The sequence below is a fragment of the Schistosoma mansoni genome (genome assembly GCF_000237925.1).
Source record: "Schistosoma mansoni, WGS project CABG00000000 data, supercontig 0160, strain Puerto Rico, whole genome shotgun sequence".
Taxonomy (NCBI): Eukaryota; Metazoa; Platyhelminthes; class Trematoda; order Strigeidida; family Schistosomatidae; genus Schistosoma; species Schistosoma mansoni.
The window spans coordinates 369,565-389,369 of NW_017386051.1; the positions used below are offsets into that span (position 1 = coordinate 369,565).

Genomic DNA, 19,805 nt, shown 5'->3' on the forward strand with positions numbered 1-19,805 from the left:
TAAAACAGTTTTATTCATTATGTAGATAAAAGTCTAATTTGTAATAGTGTACAAGGAAATCATTGTCAGAAAGTGACAAGGGTAGAACTAAACTGTACTAGCGGCTTTGAGGGATTCTAAGAGTCATATTTAGCTGAACCAATCAAACACCATTCAATTACGGAGCAGCTTTTGTAAATGGATCGAATATTTCAATAAAATGGTGAAAATAGGGAGATGGTAGAGTTGTAGTTTAGTAGCAACCTATCTTTATTATCCTAAATTTAAGATCCCTAACTCTATGCATCATAACTCGAACACTCTTAACACTAATACTCTTAAAATAGTCTAACCTCTGAACTCCACATGTCATTGGATAGCTATTATCGATAGTCCCGCATTCTGTGGATGATCTACGACCATATCATCAGCCAAATCGGTCAAACATATAATTATCAAAAGGGGTTTTGCGGAGATTTAGTATTTTCATAGTTGAAAGAGTGAGTCAATTGAAGCTAGACCACCATCGAAAACCTGGAAACACTGGACGGCCGTTTCGTCCTATTATGGGACTCCTCAGTAGTGCGCGTCCACGATCCCTCCCCGCGAGACTCGAACCCAGGACCTGCCAGTATCGAGCCAGAGCCCTTGACCGATTGACCACGTAACCGGTTTTCCATGGTGGTCTAGTTTCAACAAACATATAATGTCCATTAGCAAATTATCTGTAAATCCGTTTTAGAAATCGCTCATAATTTCAACAGTTGCTATCTCTATTCTGACTGATCGATCCCATTTGTTTTAGAGCTATCAGCGTAGTTTTGTTCTACCGAGACAAGACTAAATCTTTTTTCATTGATCAATTTAATAAAGGGATATTTTATGGTATTTTATTGGAACCTTAGTCGTAAAACCAGTTTCCCCCTCTCTCTCTCCCCCTTGTAATCCGTTAATTATTTCCATTATACTTTTAATGCTCGTTAATGACAAGTCAATTAACTGTATATCTGTCATTTAGCTAACGATAAAAAACATTGTCCTAGTTATGTACATATTACAACTTATTAATTGCGATGCGCTGCATTTGTTCACTATACTCACTATAATCACGTGAATCACGACTACTCATTTGAATTTCACATCAAAGACGGTTAGAATTCGAATGATATATCAACTAATAAAAGAATTAAGTCATAAAGTATCTTACCTATAACTAACAAATACATTATATTAAAAAAAATAGTCCACATGATGTAAAATTGGTTAGATAAGCAACTGCAAATCAACTTAACTGATAGTTTTCGATTAACATTGTTGTTGTCTAACTTTGATCAGTTCGTGATTTTAATGAAATTGAACTCCATACTGACAACAATCATGTGCTCACTCATTATTGATTATTTTTAAGATGAAGTAATATAAAATTATAACAAAATTATTTAATGATACTTGGATAAATATCAGAAGGGGGTTTTGTGGAGGTTTTTGTAATTTTATATAATTGAAATCATGAGTCCATTGAAGTTGGACAACCATGGAAAACCCGAAATCACTAGATTGCTGTTTCGTCCTATTGTGAGACTTTTCAGAAGTGCACATCCACGATCTCACCTCGCGAGATTCAAACCCAGGACCTATCAGTTTCGTGTTCGAGCGCCAAACCACTAGACCATTAAGCCAGCATCCAACAGTATTAATGTCTACCTTCAACCATTCACCAATGTCTTCAGTGAGTTGATATCGCACAACAGACCTGGTTGAACACCTAGATTCGACTCTCTCGAGGTGGGATCGTGGATGCGCACTGCTAATGAGTCCCACAATAAGACGAAACGGTAGTCCAGTGATTCCAGGTTTTCCATGGTGACCTAGCTCCAATTGACTTGGATAAATAGTATAATCTAAGAGAATGAGTGATTCTCAAAGTGACTACATATAGTTAAAACCTTTTTAACCGATTGGTACCAAAATTTTTTTATCAAAATGAAGTAATAAAACTTTTAAAAGTACAATAGTTTTAAAATAGTTTATTAACCGTTTTAATAGCAATATCGAGGCAATACGCACAGTATGCATATATGGTCAATAAGAGACTGACCAGTTGCAGTCCTAAACATCACAAGGAAGATATAAACAAACAATACTAAGTGAATTTAAACTTTGACTCGTTGCACAAGCAAGTGGCTACCAGGACTCAGTAACTGAGTGGATAACGCGATGGCGTTTGAAGCGAAAGGTACTGGGTTGGAGTCCCAGAGTGAACATCAACTCTGAGATACAGGTACATTCAGCTGACAAGTCGCAAATAGGACGAAATGCGCGTCCTGGTTTCCACTACTAGCCACTATCCATCTTTGCCTAATATCAATTAGTTTTATGGAAATATCTTCATACATAACTTTATTAATCTAAATGTGTATGAACTCACTTTGAAAAACTTTGTTCTTCAATATTTCAAATAACAATGAATAGTTTTATTGAAAAAAAGATTCTTCCTCACCTACACAAAGTCTTTATTTGAATCATTGTTAGTTTTATCATTCCTACTTTAATAGTTCATTGAAATATTCAATGGACCGTTAAAAAAAAAGTGGATTGTCATTCCAAGTTTATTTTATACTCAAATCAAAAAAAGAAAAGAAAAAAAGGGTAAAGCAAATGATTCACGAGGTTCTGTGAAGACAAAAAAATCTGTATATAAAATAATGAACGTTTAGCAAATATAATATTGGTATTTTTAATTTATTTCCATGATAACTATAAGAATTCATGTTTCTAAGGAATTCTGAGTGAAACTATAACTTACCGACGATATTTGAGTGATGCTAAAGTGACCCTGAGAATGAACACTTATTAACTAGTGTAGTGAACAAGAACACGGGCAGAGACAATCGAATGTACAAATTACAGACTATCCCACTAAATTCTGATAACCATACAGTAAACAGTTAATTTGCAAAATAACAATCAATTATCTCAATCTTAAATGTACCTTCTGCAAATATCAATCCATCTTCTCTGATTTGATTGTTCATGCATTTTCATACCGATTGCCTTCCATTCCTGTTATTTCCTTATCGATCTTCTGCCAAAATACATTCTATGTCTGACCATCATCATATACTACTTATGTGGATATAAGTGGCCCATACCACACTAGGACGAAATAATGGTTAGAAAGGAGTGTGAGGAATTAGAATTATGATTTACAGTTGATGATTAGGGTAAGGTATTAGATTTAGAGTTTTCATCACAAAATGACATCAGCTAAAATACCAAAACAGTATTTAACCAAATGGATAAATGAATTTCTTACCAAAATCCAAGACTCGTTATGTTATATGTGATTGATTCATCCATAAATTATAGTCTCGCCAAATTTTGTAATGTGTTATGTATTTTATGTGGTGAAACATTAAATCTATTCATTTTTGTCAGAATGAGAATTTGTGGAGATTGTAGTAATTTTAATTGCTGAATTCATGAGTCCATCTAAACTAGTCTACCTTTGAGAACCTGCAAGCACTGGACGGCCGTTTTGTTCTAGTAGGGGACTTCTCAACAGTGCACATCCACGATTCCACGTACATGACTCGAATCTAAGACCTTCGGTCTCACACACGAACGCTTAACCCCTAAACCACTGAACTGGTATTCAATAGAGTTGGTGTCTAACTTTAATGGATCCATGATCTTACTCAACTCTTCATCAATTGTCTGAAGTGGATAACTGTCTCCATCCGATATGGAATAGACTCCACTGGTCACAGCTTCTCACTGGAACTCCAGGAAATTTTTTTTTCAATTTCACGGGAGAAAATTTTTAAGGTCAACTAAATGATCCTGGTTGAGTAGTTCCTGATTGATAATCACTTTTCAGCTTCAGAAATAACACAGTAAAAATGATATTTTAATCATTAAAAGTTTATAGTTACTCCAACATTCCACCAACTTAGCGATCTGATAGTTTTGTAGATAGAAAGTGTTTTGATGGGCGGTGTCCAAAATCTGATACTAATATATGATGTGCTACGCACTACCCTCTCAATTAACTACTTGGAAGAGAACACAAGAGTGGACTAGAAAGTATGTTGAGCTACCGAGTAAAATGCAGAAATACAGATCCAATGAAATGGACTTCTCCTTCAGGTCGCTTCTAATTGCCATTGACTGACCTTCTCATCTGATTACTTCAGATTGGCTTACAACACTAGAAAGTTTCTTTATTGGTCGTGCACTATGATAATAACTTTTATTATAAATTGATTCTATTGGTAAGATGCTCATTGTGAGATCTGAAGCTACTAATTTCAAACATCTAGCACGGCCATTACGATTCATTGTTATAAAGTACCATGTTTCAATATAAATCACTTTATAGCACTTCATAATTTTCACTGGTACCCAAAATGGGATCGAATACAAATTACTAATTAAGCATTTATTCACTTCAGTCCAAGCTATATTCATATAGGATGAAAATCTAGCGTTAAGTCTAAAAATCACTTCAAACCATCATATCGTAGTAATAATTATATATACAACTAATAACCGGCTTCGTAATGAAATCCTCAACTTCTTGTGATAAATCTAGGATACTACAAATTATCACAACACTGCTAGTAATTAGTTGTATTGTTTACACGATATCATGAATTAACAGAAGTTGGTAATTCAAATCATTAGACTATAGTGTAGTGTGGTCAACTTATATCCATATAAGTAGTATATGGCAATGGTCAGACATAGAATGTATTTGGGCAGAAGAACTATAAGGGAAGAACTGAAATGAAGTGCAATTGGTAGGAAAATGCATGAAAAATGGAATTAGAGAAGACGAACTGATGTTTACAGAAGGAACAGTGAAGATTAAGACAATTGGTTGTTAATTTGCTGTATGGTTAACAGAATTTAAAGAGACAATCTGTAACTTGTACTTCGATACATTCCATTGTCCCCGACTAGTGTTTTTGTTCACTACAATAGCATCCATTATAATTGCTAGTGCTATCTTAACTTCTGATCCTTTGATTCTTGGTTAGTTACTCTTTGATATTCTAGAATATCACCCTTAGAAATTATATTTTTCTAATGTTTAAACTTGAGTTCTTTCAAATGTATACCATCTCTATTTTATTCTTCGTTTCTGTTTGATGGAGATTTTTTTTCCTTTCAACCAATATTAAAAATGAAGACAGATTACATATGTGAATACTTATTTTTTCTAGTTCCCATAGTAGAAATTGTTTTTTTTGCAATCGTTATATGCATTTAGCGTACCGCTTTCAATTAGATAAGTGAACACCGATAGGGAGAGTGAGTGAGAGAGAGAGGGAGGGAGAAGTAGTAACATATACAGACAGAAAGGGTAGATCAATCGATTGATTGACAAACAGATTAGTTAATTCAAACGATATATATGGGTATAGTGAACATCTGTTTCTGGCTTAATTTTCTTTCAAAATTATACCCATATATATGTATTCAATTATGTCGGTTGTTGAGTACAGTATTAAATGACCCGTTTTTTTATCAATCAGAAATAGTTTTTTTTTTCTTCAGAAACTAGTCTGTTTTTAGCATTCTGTGAAATCTCCCTATTACTTTTATTATTTATTTAAAATAATTTTGCTTGACAGTTGTTTACTACTTTCAAATATATATCAGTAGTATATAGTCATTTATATAGCGTTTGAAGTGGTAGTGTTTATTTTGAAATTTACGTCCAAATCATAAATAATTTTATACAGTTGAGATCATGAGTCAATTGAAGCTAGACCACCATCGAAAACCTGGAAGCACTGGACGGCTGTTTCGTCCTACTGTGGGATTCCTCAGCAGTTCTCATCCACGATCCCGACTCGCGAGATTCAAACCCAGGACCCATCGGTCTCTCGCTCGAGCGCTTAACCACTAGACCGCTTAGCCGGTATCCAACGGTGTTGATTTCTAACTTCAACCGATCCACGAGATTGAACAACCAATCACCAATGTCATCAGTTAGTTGATATCTCCCAACAGACCATGTTGAACTCCACTGGTTACTGCTTCTCACTAGAACTCCAGAAAATACCTCTTGGAGCCAGTAACTAGTGAGCACATGATTATATCAGAAGGGGTTTTGTGGAGATTTTGGTAATTTTATATAGTTGAGACGAAACGGCCGTCCAGTGCTTCCAGGTTTTCGATGGTGGTCTAGCTTCAATTGACTCATGATCTAAACTCTATAAAATTACTAAAATCTCCACCAAATCCCTTCTAATAAATAATTTTATTGAATTTCCTTATAAAGTTGTTGATAATGGTTTTCCCATGTGAATATTTCAATGTGAAAGATTTTGAATGAATATCTGTGTCACCAATAGTTTTCAAACGGTGAAATACCAAATTTCCCTTATCTCGATGACAGTTAAATGCAGTAATTTGAAATTGTATATTAGAGCACATGAAACTGAAAGCTTTTTATTACAAAATCATAGGTACTAACTTCTATTCGGTACGTTAGAAAAGATGTTCATAACTGACTATTAGTGAACGGGTGACTCTTATCTTGATTTACAATACTCAATCAGCAATATCAGCCTTAGAAATAACTCCCTTCTCAAAAAAGGAAATGTGACATAGTCTTGTTCGTATGAAATAAACCCATACTCTTTAAGTTACGAAATGGATATTTAACCATTAAAACAACTGATTTTGCTCTGGTGATACAATTCCAATTACAATCAATTTAATATACAGCGCCATATACACAACATAGAACTTAAACTGTTCTTCATGAAGTCCTTCAACTAATTCATCTTTCAACTTAGTTTAATTTTTTATTTCCCTCTATTAAAGCTCCATCTAGTCCTCCATTAAATGTTTATGCACAAGCACTTTCAAATGCCGCGGTCACTGTTTATTGGGATCCACCAATTGAATCAAATGGTCGAATACGAGTAAGCTATTTTCTTCTTTACTATTTATGTTGATGTTACATTATGTGATATTAATATTCTATAATGATTATTATTGAGAAAATTTAAATCACTAAAAATTTTTAAACTATGTAACTCACTACTTATGAATAGCATAGACTTTAATAAACATCTATCTATATCATCATTCATATATTACTGATATCAGATATTAGCTTAGAGTATTCTAAATAATATTTGATCAATACGCAAGATAATGAATCTTTCTTTTAAAAAAAACATACACATAGTAGAGAGGTCACTAAAAGAACTAGTATGGTTTGCGCTACTGATGAGGACAGATATAAATAGTATGTAGCAGGAGTTGAAAGTGAAATACTTTCTAGTAGAAGATTGAAATGAAGAGAACACGAAGGAAACCAAAAAAACAATAGAAATAATAACAGGGTTGAAAGAATGGTGGCGTATGTAAAGGATAAATCAAGAGAGATATGCAAAACGATAATTTATAGTGATATTGAGTAGCTTTGCATTAAACAATAAATTGGTTTATCGTACTTGAGTTTTGTTGATTAAAATAGTGTTCATGTAATATCATTTAATGTTTTTCTGGCATACAATGGACTAATATATGGTAAGATCCAATAAGGTTATTTGACTCATGGGAATATAATAGTGTCTCACTTGCTCATAGTCATAATTGAATGTTTGATTTAGATGTAATAACATTTAGCCTCAAACATTAGAAACTGCAATAATGTCTATGTATTTGAAAGGGGTTTTGTGGAGATTTCGGTATTTTCATCGTTGAAATCATTAGTCAGTGGTGATCAAAAATATCGGATGTGAAGCAGTTACTTACCAATCACTAGCATTGGAAGATCATTGTATAAGATCGTGAATCGATTGATGTCAGACATTTAGACCATTAGATGCCAACTTATTGATCTGAAGGCCAAATACTTACTGACAGACCTAAAGGCCTTAGGTTCGATCATGTTTTTGAGGTCGTGGATGCACATTACTAAGAAGTTGGATGTTAACTATCCATTGCTCCCTGGTTTTCAGCAGTTATCAAACTAAGATTAAGTCGTGATTTCACTTACAAAATATCGTTCATTATGATAGTGTTGCAGTCTGGTTATTTGTTTTTGAATTAAAATCAACTATCACTTTATCTTTTATAGGCATATCGAATCTATTACACAAATAATCCAACATTAGAATTTTCCTATTGGGATACAAGTATAGTAAATTTAGAAGCATTGAAATCTCAGACAATTACATCATCTGTAACAACCTATAAAAAGAATGAAGAACAAACAAATCTTCCAGGTCACTTATCAATTTTATCACATTTAACAACAAATGCTACATATTATTTACGTGTTAGTGCAGTAAATGGTCAAGGTGAAGGACCTGCTTCAGATATATCTGTTGTTATTGTACGACCAGGAGGTGAGTACATTCATTATTGTTCTTATAATAATAATTATTATTACCATTTATATGATCATTATTGTAGGGTTTTTGATATATTCCGTTGATAACATTCAGGATTAAAATTTAAGCAGTCCCTTCTTGCTAATTTACAAATCTTCTGAGGATTATCTTGATAAAAATAACAATGGGATGATTCAAACGTTTACTAGCAACGATGTAAACATATCTGTTGGACGAGTTAATGGATATCACGATTAAGTAGTTCAGTGGTTAACGTATTGGTTGTTTACTGTGAAAGGTACTACCTTCTAGTCCCAATATAAACTTCTGCAATACTAGAATGTAGGTATATCCGGCTTACGTAAGCAAAATAGGACAATATGGTCATTCTAGTTACTTACTTGAAATCAACACCCAGTACTTTATTATTTTGTAACGGTGATCTAGTTGAGATCAGTTCGTGATTTAAAGTATTAAAGTTCTATGGTTTTTAAAAATCATTCATTACTAATGTTCCACTGGTTCGTTATTTCGTTTCGTTTTGCTTCCCTTGACAGTTCATCAACCTTTGTTGTAATTTATGGTTTATCTTAAATGCCTTAGGCTCAGAGTGGATGATTTTCTAACAGAAAACGTTCTAACAGATAATTGCTAATTTATTCCATTAGTTGTAAATGTTTTCAAAGTACCGTATTTTATGATATTTGAAATGGATTAGTATTATTCGATAACAACTTTATCTATTTCGAATAAACATCAGCTCTCTGTGTCCTCTTTCTAAGTATCTGGACATCACTCTCACTGACCCAGATATCGTCTAACACATTTAATGATGTACATATATAAAAATGTTTTATTAAGGGTAGATTTCTGTGAATAAATCTAAACGATTGTAATAGAAGAGATTGTACAATGTATGCGATTAAAGAAGGGATTTAACCGTGATGGAGACGAACGTTCATTTCTGCTAGTGTATTTATGATCATAAGAAAGAAGGGCACAAATGTTTGTGTCGCTTATATGAACCTGCTCAGTGTATAAATGTGACTTTAAACTGTTTGGATTAAATACGTTATCTTCCTAAAAGAATGTTTAATTCATTTTTGACTCTACAAATCTTACTAGTCTGTCTTTTTTTCCAAAGTTCTTCGAGATTTTCATTCTTGAAGATTTTATTATTCAAAGCTAATCTTCCATTCAACAAATACAAGAATCTGTTGAAATATTACAGCAAACACTAGAGTATTTCATTGAAACCATAGCCCAATGTTAGACAGTAATTCGTAAGCTTGAATCGCTGGAAGACTTATTCCTCCTATTAAGGTGCTCACCCATGATCCCTCATGCAAGGATCGAACTTAAGACAAACGCTCAGCCTCCAAACCACGGAGCCTGGATCCAACTGCCTTATTGTTTAACTTCAATCGATCCATGATCTTGCGCAAAAAAATTTCTACGATATCCACAAATCCCTATTTTGACAAACTATTTTACTAAAGTTGAACAGCAGGTAATGGCGGGATTCATGGTACACGTCATTGAACAATTTAGGGCCAGTCACCTGGATATACCTCTATTTCAGTGTTGATGTTTACATTGAATGCCAAACTCAGTATCTTTCAAACGCCAACTCGCTACCTATTGAGCTGCTAAATTCAGATATACACCAGTTTCGTGCAAATAACAACATTGGGTTGCAGGTACGTCTATCTGAGGCGTCGCAAATAAAAAGACACGTGCATTCTGAATTCCACTGTTAACCGCTAATCAAATTTACTAAAATATTTATACTAATTAGCAATACCACAGCGATCCGCTTAGTATACACAATGACCGCAAGATAATGTTTAATTACAATCCCTAACTGAAATTGTGCGGAAATACAAACCTTTCACGAGGGTTACTAACACTTTCCGTAATATATAATACATTTGCCATATACTATCAAAAAATTCGCTGTTCAATAGGCAGTCACAGTTTAAGATCAAAAATTCATCTTTTTATTCCCCCCCCACTCCAACTCTTCTCCCCTTTTTCTCCTTAAGTTTAAGATACTATCTTCAGCAAAGTTTATTGCCAACAATTAATTTGAATATAAATATTTAACACTGGACAGCCAGAAGTAAACTTATGTTTATATACATGAATAAATTAGGTTAATCAAAAAACCTCTTGTCCTTACCTTATAACCATCTGTCATCACCGCTCTAATGAACTCCTTGTGTTCAGGTTATTGACTTTCACTATAATACTTATTATTATTGGTATTTATCATCAGTACTCAGAAGGGGTTTTTATGAAGATTTCAGTATTTTCATAGTTGAAATCATGAGTCAATTGAAGCTAGACCACCATCGAAAACCTGGAAACACTGGACGGCCAAATCGTCCTATTATGGGACTCCTCAGCAGTGTGCATCCACAATCCCGCCTCACGACGTTCGAACCCAGGACCTACTAGTATTGTGCCAGAGCACTTAACCGATAGACTCATGATTTCAACTACGAAAATACTGAAATCTCCACAAAAACCCTTTCTGATTATAATCATATGCTCACTAGTGACTGACTTCAAGATACATGTCCTGGAATTCTAGTGAAAAGCAGTGATAAGTGGAGTTCAATCACGTCAGATGTGAGATAACAACTCACTGAAGACAATTGGTTAACGGTTGCTCAAACTTCGTGGATTGGTTGAAGTTAGACATTAACACCGTTGGATGCCAGCCGGCTCAGTGATCTAGAGGTTAAGTGCTCTGGCGCGAGACTGGTATGTCCTGGGTTCGAGTCTCGCGATGCGGTAACGTGGATGCGCACTTCTGAGGAGTCCCACAAGAGGATGAAACATCCTTCCAGTGCGTCCAGATTTTCCATGGTGGTGTAGCTTCAATTGACTCATGATTTCAACTATGAAAATATTATCAGTACTCCTAATAATAATTGTTACTATTTGGTAGTCTTACTAATAGATTAATAATTAAACTTTGTGTCTGTATGTGTACTGTTGTCTTTTGAGATCTAAAGTGATTAATGTAATTGATAGAATAGTTGCGGTTGCCTATCGTTCCTATAAAAAGAAATCAATATGTCTGTAACTGAACTGTCCATATGTAATTCACATTTATGACATATATAGTTATGATTTATTTATTGCTATAACTTAATAATTAATCAGAAAACGTTTTTCCTTGAAATTAAAACTTTCATGTTCCTAAGCAAACCGGCCAAAATGTCAATGACAACTTGGAAGTAGGTTTCTGTATGTATGCGTGTGTGTGCAACTGAGCTCTTGTGAGTCTACGTATGATTGAATCGTTCGCCACTAGACTATTGTCGAATTTTTCATTTTGTTATCAAACAATTGAATGTATTTTTCTGTAAAATATTCGAATGTAGACTAGAAATGTTTTGCGTAATAATGACAACTGACTATATCTAGTACAATTATTACTATTTATACTACTTATTAGGTATTTAATCAGTAGATTAGAAAAAAAACAGAGGAAAATAATTGGTTATGTTTAGTTTGCATCCATCTTGGTTGTAAATAACAAACATTCAATTCATTGAACTCTGCACAATGAAATAGTTTTATGCTTAGTTCAGTCGAGAAATTCTGATCAATACAAGGTTGAGTGGGTATTTCAGCTATTGGAGTGAATGAGAACTCTAGTGAGGAAAAACCAAATGCATTTGGATATGAAATTACAGAATGTCCTAGTAAAATCTGAAAATCATACTGCAAATTCTTCATTTGCAAAATGTCAATCAGTTGTTCCAGACTTTATTATTCTTTCGTTTCCATATCGGTCACTTTCTGTTCTTGTTCTCTTCTATTCAATCTTCTCAACTTTCTGCCTTTAGGTATTTTACTTTCGATTGGTCATACATACTACATATATCTGTCATAATCAATAGCTCCCATTACACTATCATTTTTGTGAATCATATTTTAATCTACATTTTCATCAAACTTAAATTACCGTTCTTTATATACTTAGATAGTTTAATTAATAGACAAGAAATGTTTTTGAAGTTAGGATTACTGAACGATAGTTGCTACGTATATTCTAGATAGTGAGTAACATTAAGTTCATTCTATTTGAGACTGACTACATGTTCTCAGCTTTATTTATAATAGGGAAGTAAACCTAGTACCCATTTTATCAGATACCTGAACGTAATACATTTGACGATTTGAGCTACGTCAACTACAAACTTGTTCAGTTAGTGTGATTTTTATAAATAACTTGTTGGGGAGTTCCAAGTATTTCTCGGAAAAGTCTGTAGGGGCTTAGAAAGCTCCTGGAATTAATTAATCCAATCACTGTTGAGTAGACGTTTTTCAGAAACATCTATAAAGCGGAGCCATGTGTTACGTCTCTGATTGGATATTTTTCTATACTATTACCGTATTTAGTACGGTTCCAGAAAATTACAGAAGACCAAGATCATGTGTTATTCATTAAAACCTCTGTACATTGACGAACGTTGAAGTGTCCTTTACTTAATATACTTTTCCTCTTGTGTTTAAATCGCCATGTGGTCTGGGGTTATAAGAAGTGGCTAGGAAATCCTCTCGAGAGTTCATTTAGGAGACTTCTCATAACCATAGTGATTTTTTTTAAATTTCATATTTTGTTACATTCAAGTGTGAGCTTGATTAGTTTCTGTTCAAGTATGAACTCTATGAACACACAGGTTTTATCCAAAGCGTCAGTTTCATCTCATTTGTGACTCATCAAAAGGATAGTTCTGAATTTGGAACTTGAGACATCTAATAGAAGAAACTGATATATCAACAACAATAACGACAAACGATAGACAGAAAAAACGTCTTAATAATCCAGATGAACATGACTGGAACATTCAGATTTGTTTTTCATGATTTTAAATTAATAGCGTAAATCCTAAAGCTGATATGAAGGATTTGAACTTATTTGTTCAGAGGAAAACGCAATAAAACGTACTTGATTCCAATCTGTATGAAATATTAGCAACACTAATGAATCCAAAATAGGTCAATATGAGCATTCTTGATTCACTGTTAACCACTATCCATCTATAACTAAAAAGCTATTTCATCATTATTATGATTTAAAGCATCATTTTCTACTGTATTCTTTTCTAATTTTCAAATATATAGTTCTTTCAAAACCACAGAATTTTACTGCAACAACACAATCTCCACATGAAATCTTACTTCAATGGAACCCACCAAATGATGTTGATCCAAATACACGTCCATTAGAATATTATGAATTAGATTATCAATCAATATTAGATATCAAAAAACCACCTGATCATTTATCATGGTTCAATAGACAAACTATTAATAGTGTTGATAACAGTAAAACAATGGAATCACAACGTAAACAACAACAAACATCCAGTATCCATATTAGACCAGATGTAACAAGTTATTTATTGAATAATTTAGAACCGGACACCCGTTATTTATTTAATTTAATTGCTGTCTCTAAAACTGGACATGGTGTCAAAGCATCAACAGTTGCACGAACTAATCAATTTAGTAAGTGACAATTTAATTTGACAAATCGTTGATTATTGAATAGTGACCAATTTTATGTATCTCAATCACTTCTTAAATACCATTGGAATTCTGTCAATTAAGTTGTAGTTTGGTTATAATAGTTTAAGTGACATAACTTCTCATATCCTATATTTCTGGTGCTGGATGATTAGAGTGGGATGGCTGAAAATCCAACAAGAGGTTAATCATAACCTGAATAGTTTAGTGGAAACATCTCAGGCTGTGAAATTGACTATTCTAGTCCCATAGACATCATTTGTTCCGTCAAGATTGTAGACATGCCTTGTAGGTGGGTGTCAGAATTTCTCACTGATTACCTCCAGTCATATAACAATTTTATAATGTATTTATTTACTAATCTACTGAAGATGATTTATCTCGAATCTTTAAAGTTCAAATTAACCAATTTCGTTGTTGTTTTTGTCTGTCGAATGTTACCACCAATCTACACTGAACATTTGAAAAATAATGACAAAAGTGATAACGGCTAGTATCCTATTACGTTGATAAGAGATTAGATGTAGTTGAATTAACAATATGATGATAATTAGGTCTACAGATATAGCATACGCTTGTTGTTTAATGATAAAGACTTATTTCGATTGATCATTGTTTGAACTTGTTCTGTTAACATCAACCAATCACACTCAAGGTTAAAAGAATAATCGGCTAGTCAATTGAGGAGAAATTCACATTGATCTTTTCCACTGGAAATCCATACTGTTCATGATGTTTGTCTAGAAAGATGGTGAAAACTATTAATTTTCTTCACTGAAATAATAAAATGGTCTATCTTGTTAGTAATGTTCATTATTGAAGAATAAACAGTCTTAAAACGAGAGTAGCCTATAAATTGGATTGGTTGAAGTTAGACATAAACACCATCTGATGCTGGCTCAGTGGTCTATCGGTTAAGTGCTCTGGCGCGAGACTAGTGGGTCCTGGGTTCTAGTCTCGCGAGGTGAGGTCGTGGGTGCGCACTGCTGAAGAGTCCCACAATAGGACATAACGGCCGTCCAGTGCTTCCAGGCTTTCCTTGGTGGTCTAGCTTCAATTAACACACGCTTTCATTTATATAAATTAATATTTCCTTGGTATTAAATACAATAAATGTACTCACTGATAACAATACATAGCGGTATTAAAAAACTTCACAACTTTCTAATTGAATACTTCTCCATAATAGCTATCAACACAATGAATCTAGACAGTTAGACGACATCAGATAAAGGTCAAATGAACTATTTAGATTTAAAATAGATCATTTCTTTACATCATCCTATATTATTTATATTTATGACAATTTCTACGTTATCTATGACTGTCTGACTGATGTACTCAGAATCTTTATGAAGATAAAATTTACAGTTTTCTAAAATCTATATGAATTATGCTGTGACTATATTTTATGGACGACCTTCGAACGACGCCAAAGTGACCTCGAGAATGCCTACCAGCCCACTAGAACTAAATTAGTATTATAAACCAGTGTAAGAAATTAGAATTATGAATTACAGTTAATGGTTAAGGTTAGGAATTAGATTTAGGGTTTTCATCACGAAATGACATCCACTAAAATGTCAAAATCCTATTCAGCCAAACGGATGAATGAATTTCTTGGCAAAAATCCAAGACCTGTTACCTTAAATCTGATTTGTTCATCCGTAAATTATAATCCTACCAATTAATCAATAAAATTCCTATTGAATAGTCTCTGGAAGAAGAAAAAAGAATCCTTATATACACACAATTATACACATAATGAATAATTCATTCATCTTATTATTAAATTTTTATGCATATCAATATATATATATATATATTTTTGTTATTTCATTAACATTAAACAGTTCCATCGGCGCCAAAAAATCTTACTGTACAAGCTATAAGTGCCACCCAATTACAAGTAAAATGGAAACGCCCAATAATCAGTGACCAAATGTCCGATACTTTATCATCTACTCGTATTGCTTATTATGATTTAACCTGGCGTCAAACTGATAGTGAAGTAGGTTACGTGTGTGTGTGTGTATGTGTGATAGATATGTTTATCTTTATTTGTTTTCAGTATTGAAGAAGACTATTTTTCTTGATTGTATGAATATATTTTTTGAGTAATATTGAAAGGAGTACTAAGATAATGAGAATGAAATGTAGCATTTCAATTACCGTCTTCTAATATATATCTATATACGAGAGAGAGAGAGTATTACGTCCAAAGGTTCTGAAATGTAACGATTAGACTATTTAATCTTATGGTTCCATGTAACAAGTTTCTTCTTTGTAAAGGAAACTGAAATTTATTAATATCTATCAGTTAATTTGAAGATAATCTAGTGTCATTTCATTTTAATAATTGAATTCATGAATTGATTAAATCTAGACCACCATGGAAAACCTGGGAGCACAGGATGACTGTATCGTTCTAGTTAGAAAAAGACTTTATTGCTTTGGTTATTTATTTTGTCAAAAATAATCATTGCATATTAGTTTATCAAGAGCATCAACTGAATAAATTCAAGATGATTTGTTATCAAGTACTAACCAATATCATGCTTACTTGTCTAGTCTTCTTTATAATGTTAATTGAATTCTAATAAACAAGATGCTTTGTGATCAAAATGTAGTAATGCAATGTGGTGTATTGTATGATGTATTATGCGATGATATTAATTGGTTGAATCTATTTCATCGGAAGCCATATATCATGATGACTTTCTGCTAATCAACACTTGGAACGAATAAACTAATTATGGTCTTAATGGAAATACTTCACATAGACGACTTCAGTAATAATACGTACTCTAAAAGGTATCTACAAATTTCATGACAATTTCATTAGGGAGGATGATTGGACTGAAATAATAATGCACTTTTGTGCTAATTACATCATTGTTCACTGATATATATTTTTTCAGAGGATATAGCTAAGTCGAAAGAATATGCATAATCAGTTGACTTAAAACAACTAAATTGTTATGTATCTGATTTTGAGATGGTGGAGAAGATTTGTAACTCAGGTGGATGATTTTGATGGATTTTTGTTTTCTGAACTGGATAGTTTGGTCGTGGAGCTTTCATCGTCCTTCTGAACGATATCATCAGCACAAACTTCGGGTAGAAGTGAATTGACTGAATTTCTCCACATGTGGTCTACAGTTTGGTTTGTATCAAACCAATAAGAGATACAACCAAAACAAAAAAATTAACAATGACATATTTAAGGTCAGCAAGGACCAATCAGCATCGATGTGTACAGGACAAGCTGTGAATCATATGTGGAGAAATTCAAACACTTCACTTCTACCCAAAGTTTGTGCTGATGATGTCGTTCAGAAGGACGATGAAAGCTCCACGACCAAACCATCCAGCTCAGAGAACAAAACTCCGTCAAAATCTATCTGATTTCTCTGACATATCCCAGTAAATGAAATTTGTAGGCGAGCAAGTCAAACGTTATTTAACTCAGTGTTGTAATGTCAGATACTTCTGATGGCGTTCTATTTCGTTAAAAAATCAGTATTTAATTAAGGTTATCGATCACCGTCATGGTGTTTCTATTACTTGAGTAAGTTAAGATTTATACAAAGTACGGCAATAGTCGATAAATTCTGATATTTACGCAATAAATACATTATTTTATCAAAGTATGCATTATACTTAACAAGGTTTATTCTCTCTTCCTACTCCATGTTCATTCTTATATACGATATACATATATAGGGTTCATGGTCACGAAATGATATTTCATCCGGGAATCAACAACCTCCAGCATGGTTTAATCAATCATCGTCACCGTCGTCATCTATTAATTCTGGAATATTTGAAACAAACACATTTGGCAGCTTACAAATACCAACTCATAATAAATGGAGTAATGATGAGAATCATACAAACTTAACAGAATCATGGTATAGTGCAAATATTACTGCTCTACAACCGTCCACTTATTATGTAATACATTTAAGAGCTGTCTCACAGTCAGGTACAGGAGATACAGCTGTTTCTCTACCAGTGAAAACATGGAATGAACGTAAGCTAATCATTAAAAATAATATATTTTTAATATCCCAATGAATAAAAAAATTAGACTTTCTGACGTTTCGTGACTCAATGTAAGCCACTTCCTCAGAGAAGATTGTTTTTGGTATTGAACATACATTTGTACATGTTCACATTTCATTAATTATCTATGCAATTACTATCTACCTATTTGTTTGTTCAACTATCTATCTACATATCTATCTACCTACCTCCCTATCTATCTATTTATCTATCTATTTATTTATTTATCTATCTACCTACTTGTCTACCTATTCGTCTATATATCTAATCTATCCATGGCACTTACATTTATTTAAGAACGATTCCTGAACCGTTTCTATTCGTAAAGGTCCATGAGTTATGATGTGTTTTTCTTCTAATGATATATATTTTTCTTCAGTAAAGCATGTTTGTCTTGTGCCCTGAATTTTATGAATAACTCTCTTCACGATCATGTCTAGTAATCTAACCTAATAGATATCATAAATTACTGGTCAAGGAGTGATCTCAGTATATCCAGTTGAGAAGTTCTGCGATAAAATAAAACGGTCATTCAGTGCTCCATTATTTCCATTTGGTAATCCAACTAAGAACAAATTGTAAGGAACATTCTATATGGATTATCTGATTCTGTTGTTTTAGAGATAATTGCTTCGTCTAAAAGCAAAACACAAATGCCAAAATGTTTACAAAGTTTCAAAGAGGATTTCTAAGAAAAAAACATCTGATAAATAGGAATATTTTGCAGTTCAGTTCAGTTTTTGGTGTTTGATCTCGGTTTACATTAAACGGTTGACTCAAACTGAAAATTATCATGAAAAAGTGGGATAGTATAAACGAATTTGATAATTATTTATGATAAATGTTAATAGAGAATTCATTGGATCAACAATGAATTCATTTATTTTATAGATCAGAATATACTATGGTAAACAATGTTAAAATATTGAGATCATGAATCGATCAATATTAGATCACCATTGGAAACCTGGAAGTGCTGGATGGCTATTTCGTCCTAGTATGGGACCCCTCAGAAGTGCGTGTTCACGATCCTGCATACGGGATTCGAACCCATGAATTTCGGTCTCGCGCGTGAACGCTTAACCTGGCCAGCATTCAACGGGGTTAATGTCTAAATTTAACGAATCCACAAAATTGCGCAATCATCTTCCATTGTCTGAGGTAGATACCTGTCTGTACCCGACAGGGATTAGCTCCACTGATCACGGCTGGGGTGTCCTATACCAGGACGAAAAGGTCTTCCAGTTCTTTCAGGTTTTCAATGGTGGTTTAATATTGATCGATTTATGATATCGATCAAAAAATAACACAATTTTCACAACCTCATACTAATAATCATCTTCTTTTGTCCTTAAGAATTCTAGATATTCCGTTGATAATAATTTTCAAACTGTATAATATTGCTAAATTACTAAAAACCACCATTATATCTACTCAAAGTTTATGCTGCTGATATTGTTCAGAAAAACCATAGAAGCTCCACGACCAAAACACTCAGTTCAGAGAACAAAACTCTACCAAAACCATCTACTTGAGCTACAAATCTTCCCACCATCTCATTATAACAACCACATATATTTTTTATCAAATTTCATCTGGTGTGTCCCAAATAATACGAAGCACACTTTCCGGTGTCCCCTAATGATTAAATTAAGCCTGTTCTGTGAAAACATACTTATAAAATTATTTAGTTAGAATAAACATTTTGGAAATTATCAACAAGTGTTTAATTGGTATGAAGTATGCTGGACTGATTTATCTAGGTTGAAATATAATTGAAAATTAGCAAATTTTGAACGATTGTTTCTTCTTTGTATGAAACTGTTAAATAATATGAACCCACAA

At 33.3% G+C, this 19,805-nt stretch overlaps 1 protein-coding gene across 1 annotated transcript in view; it reads left to right on the plus strand.

Annotated features, from left to right (window-relative positions):
• The window catches only part of Smp_144050 (receptor tyrosine phosphatase type r2a,putative), a gene marked incomplete at both ends in the record, with an annotated part of 132,178 nt that overhangs the window by 71,215 nt on the left and 41,158 nt on the right, over positions 1–19,805 (plus strand). Inside the window, 5 exons of the mRNA XM_018797987.1 lie at positions 6,820–6,920; positions 8,087–8,357; positions 13,488–13,874; positions 15,746–15,903; positions 17,619–17,880. Coding sequence (XP_018646753.1) covers positions 6,820–6,920; positions 8,087–8,357; positions 13,488–13,874; positions 15,746–15,903; positions 17,619–17,880 — 1,179 coding nt within the window. The remainder of the gene's footprint in view (positions 1–6,819; positions 6,921–8,086; positions 8,358–13,487; positions 13,875–15,745; positions 15,904–17,618; positions 17,881–19,805) is intronic.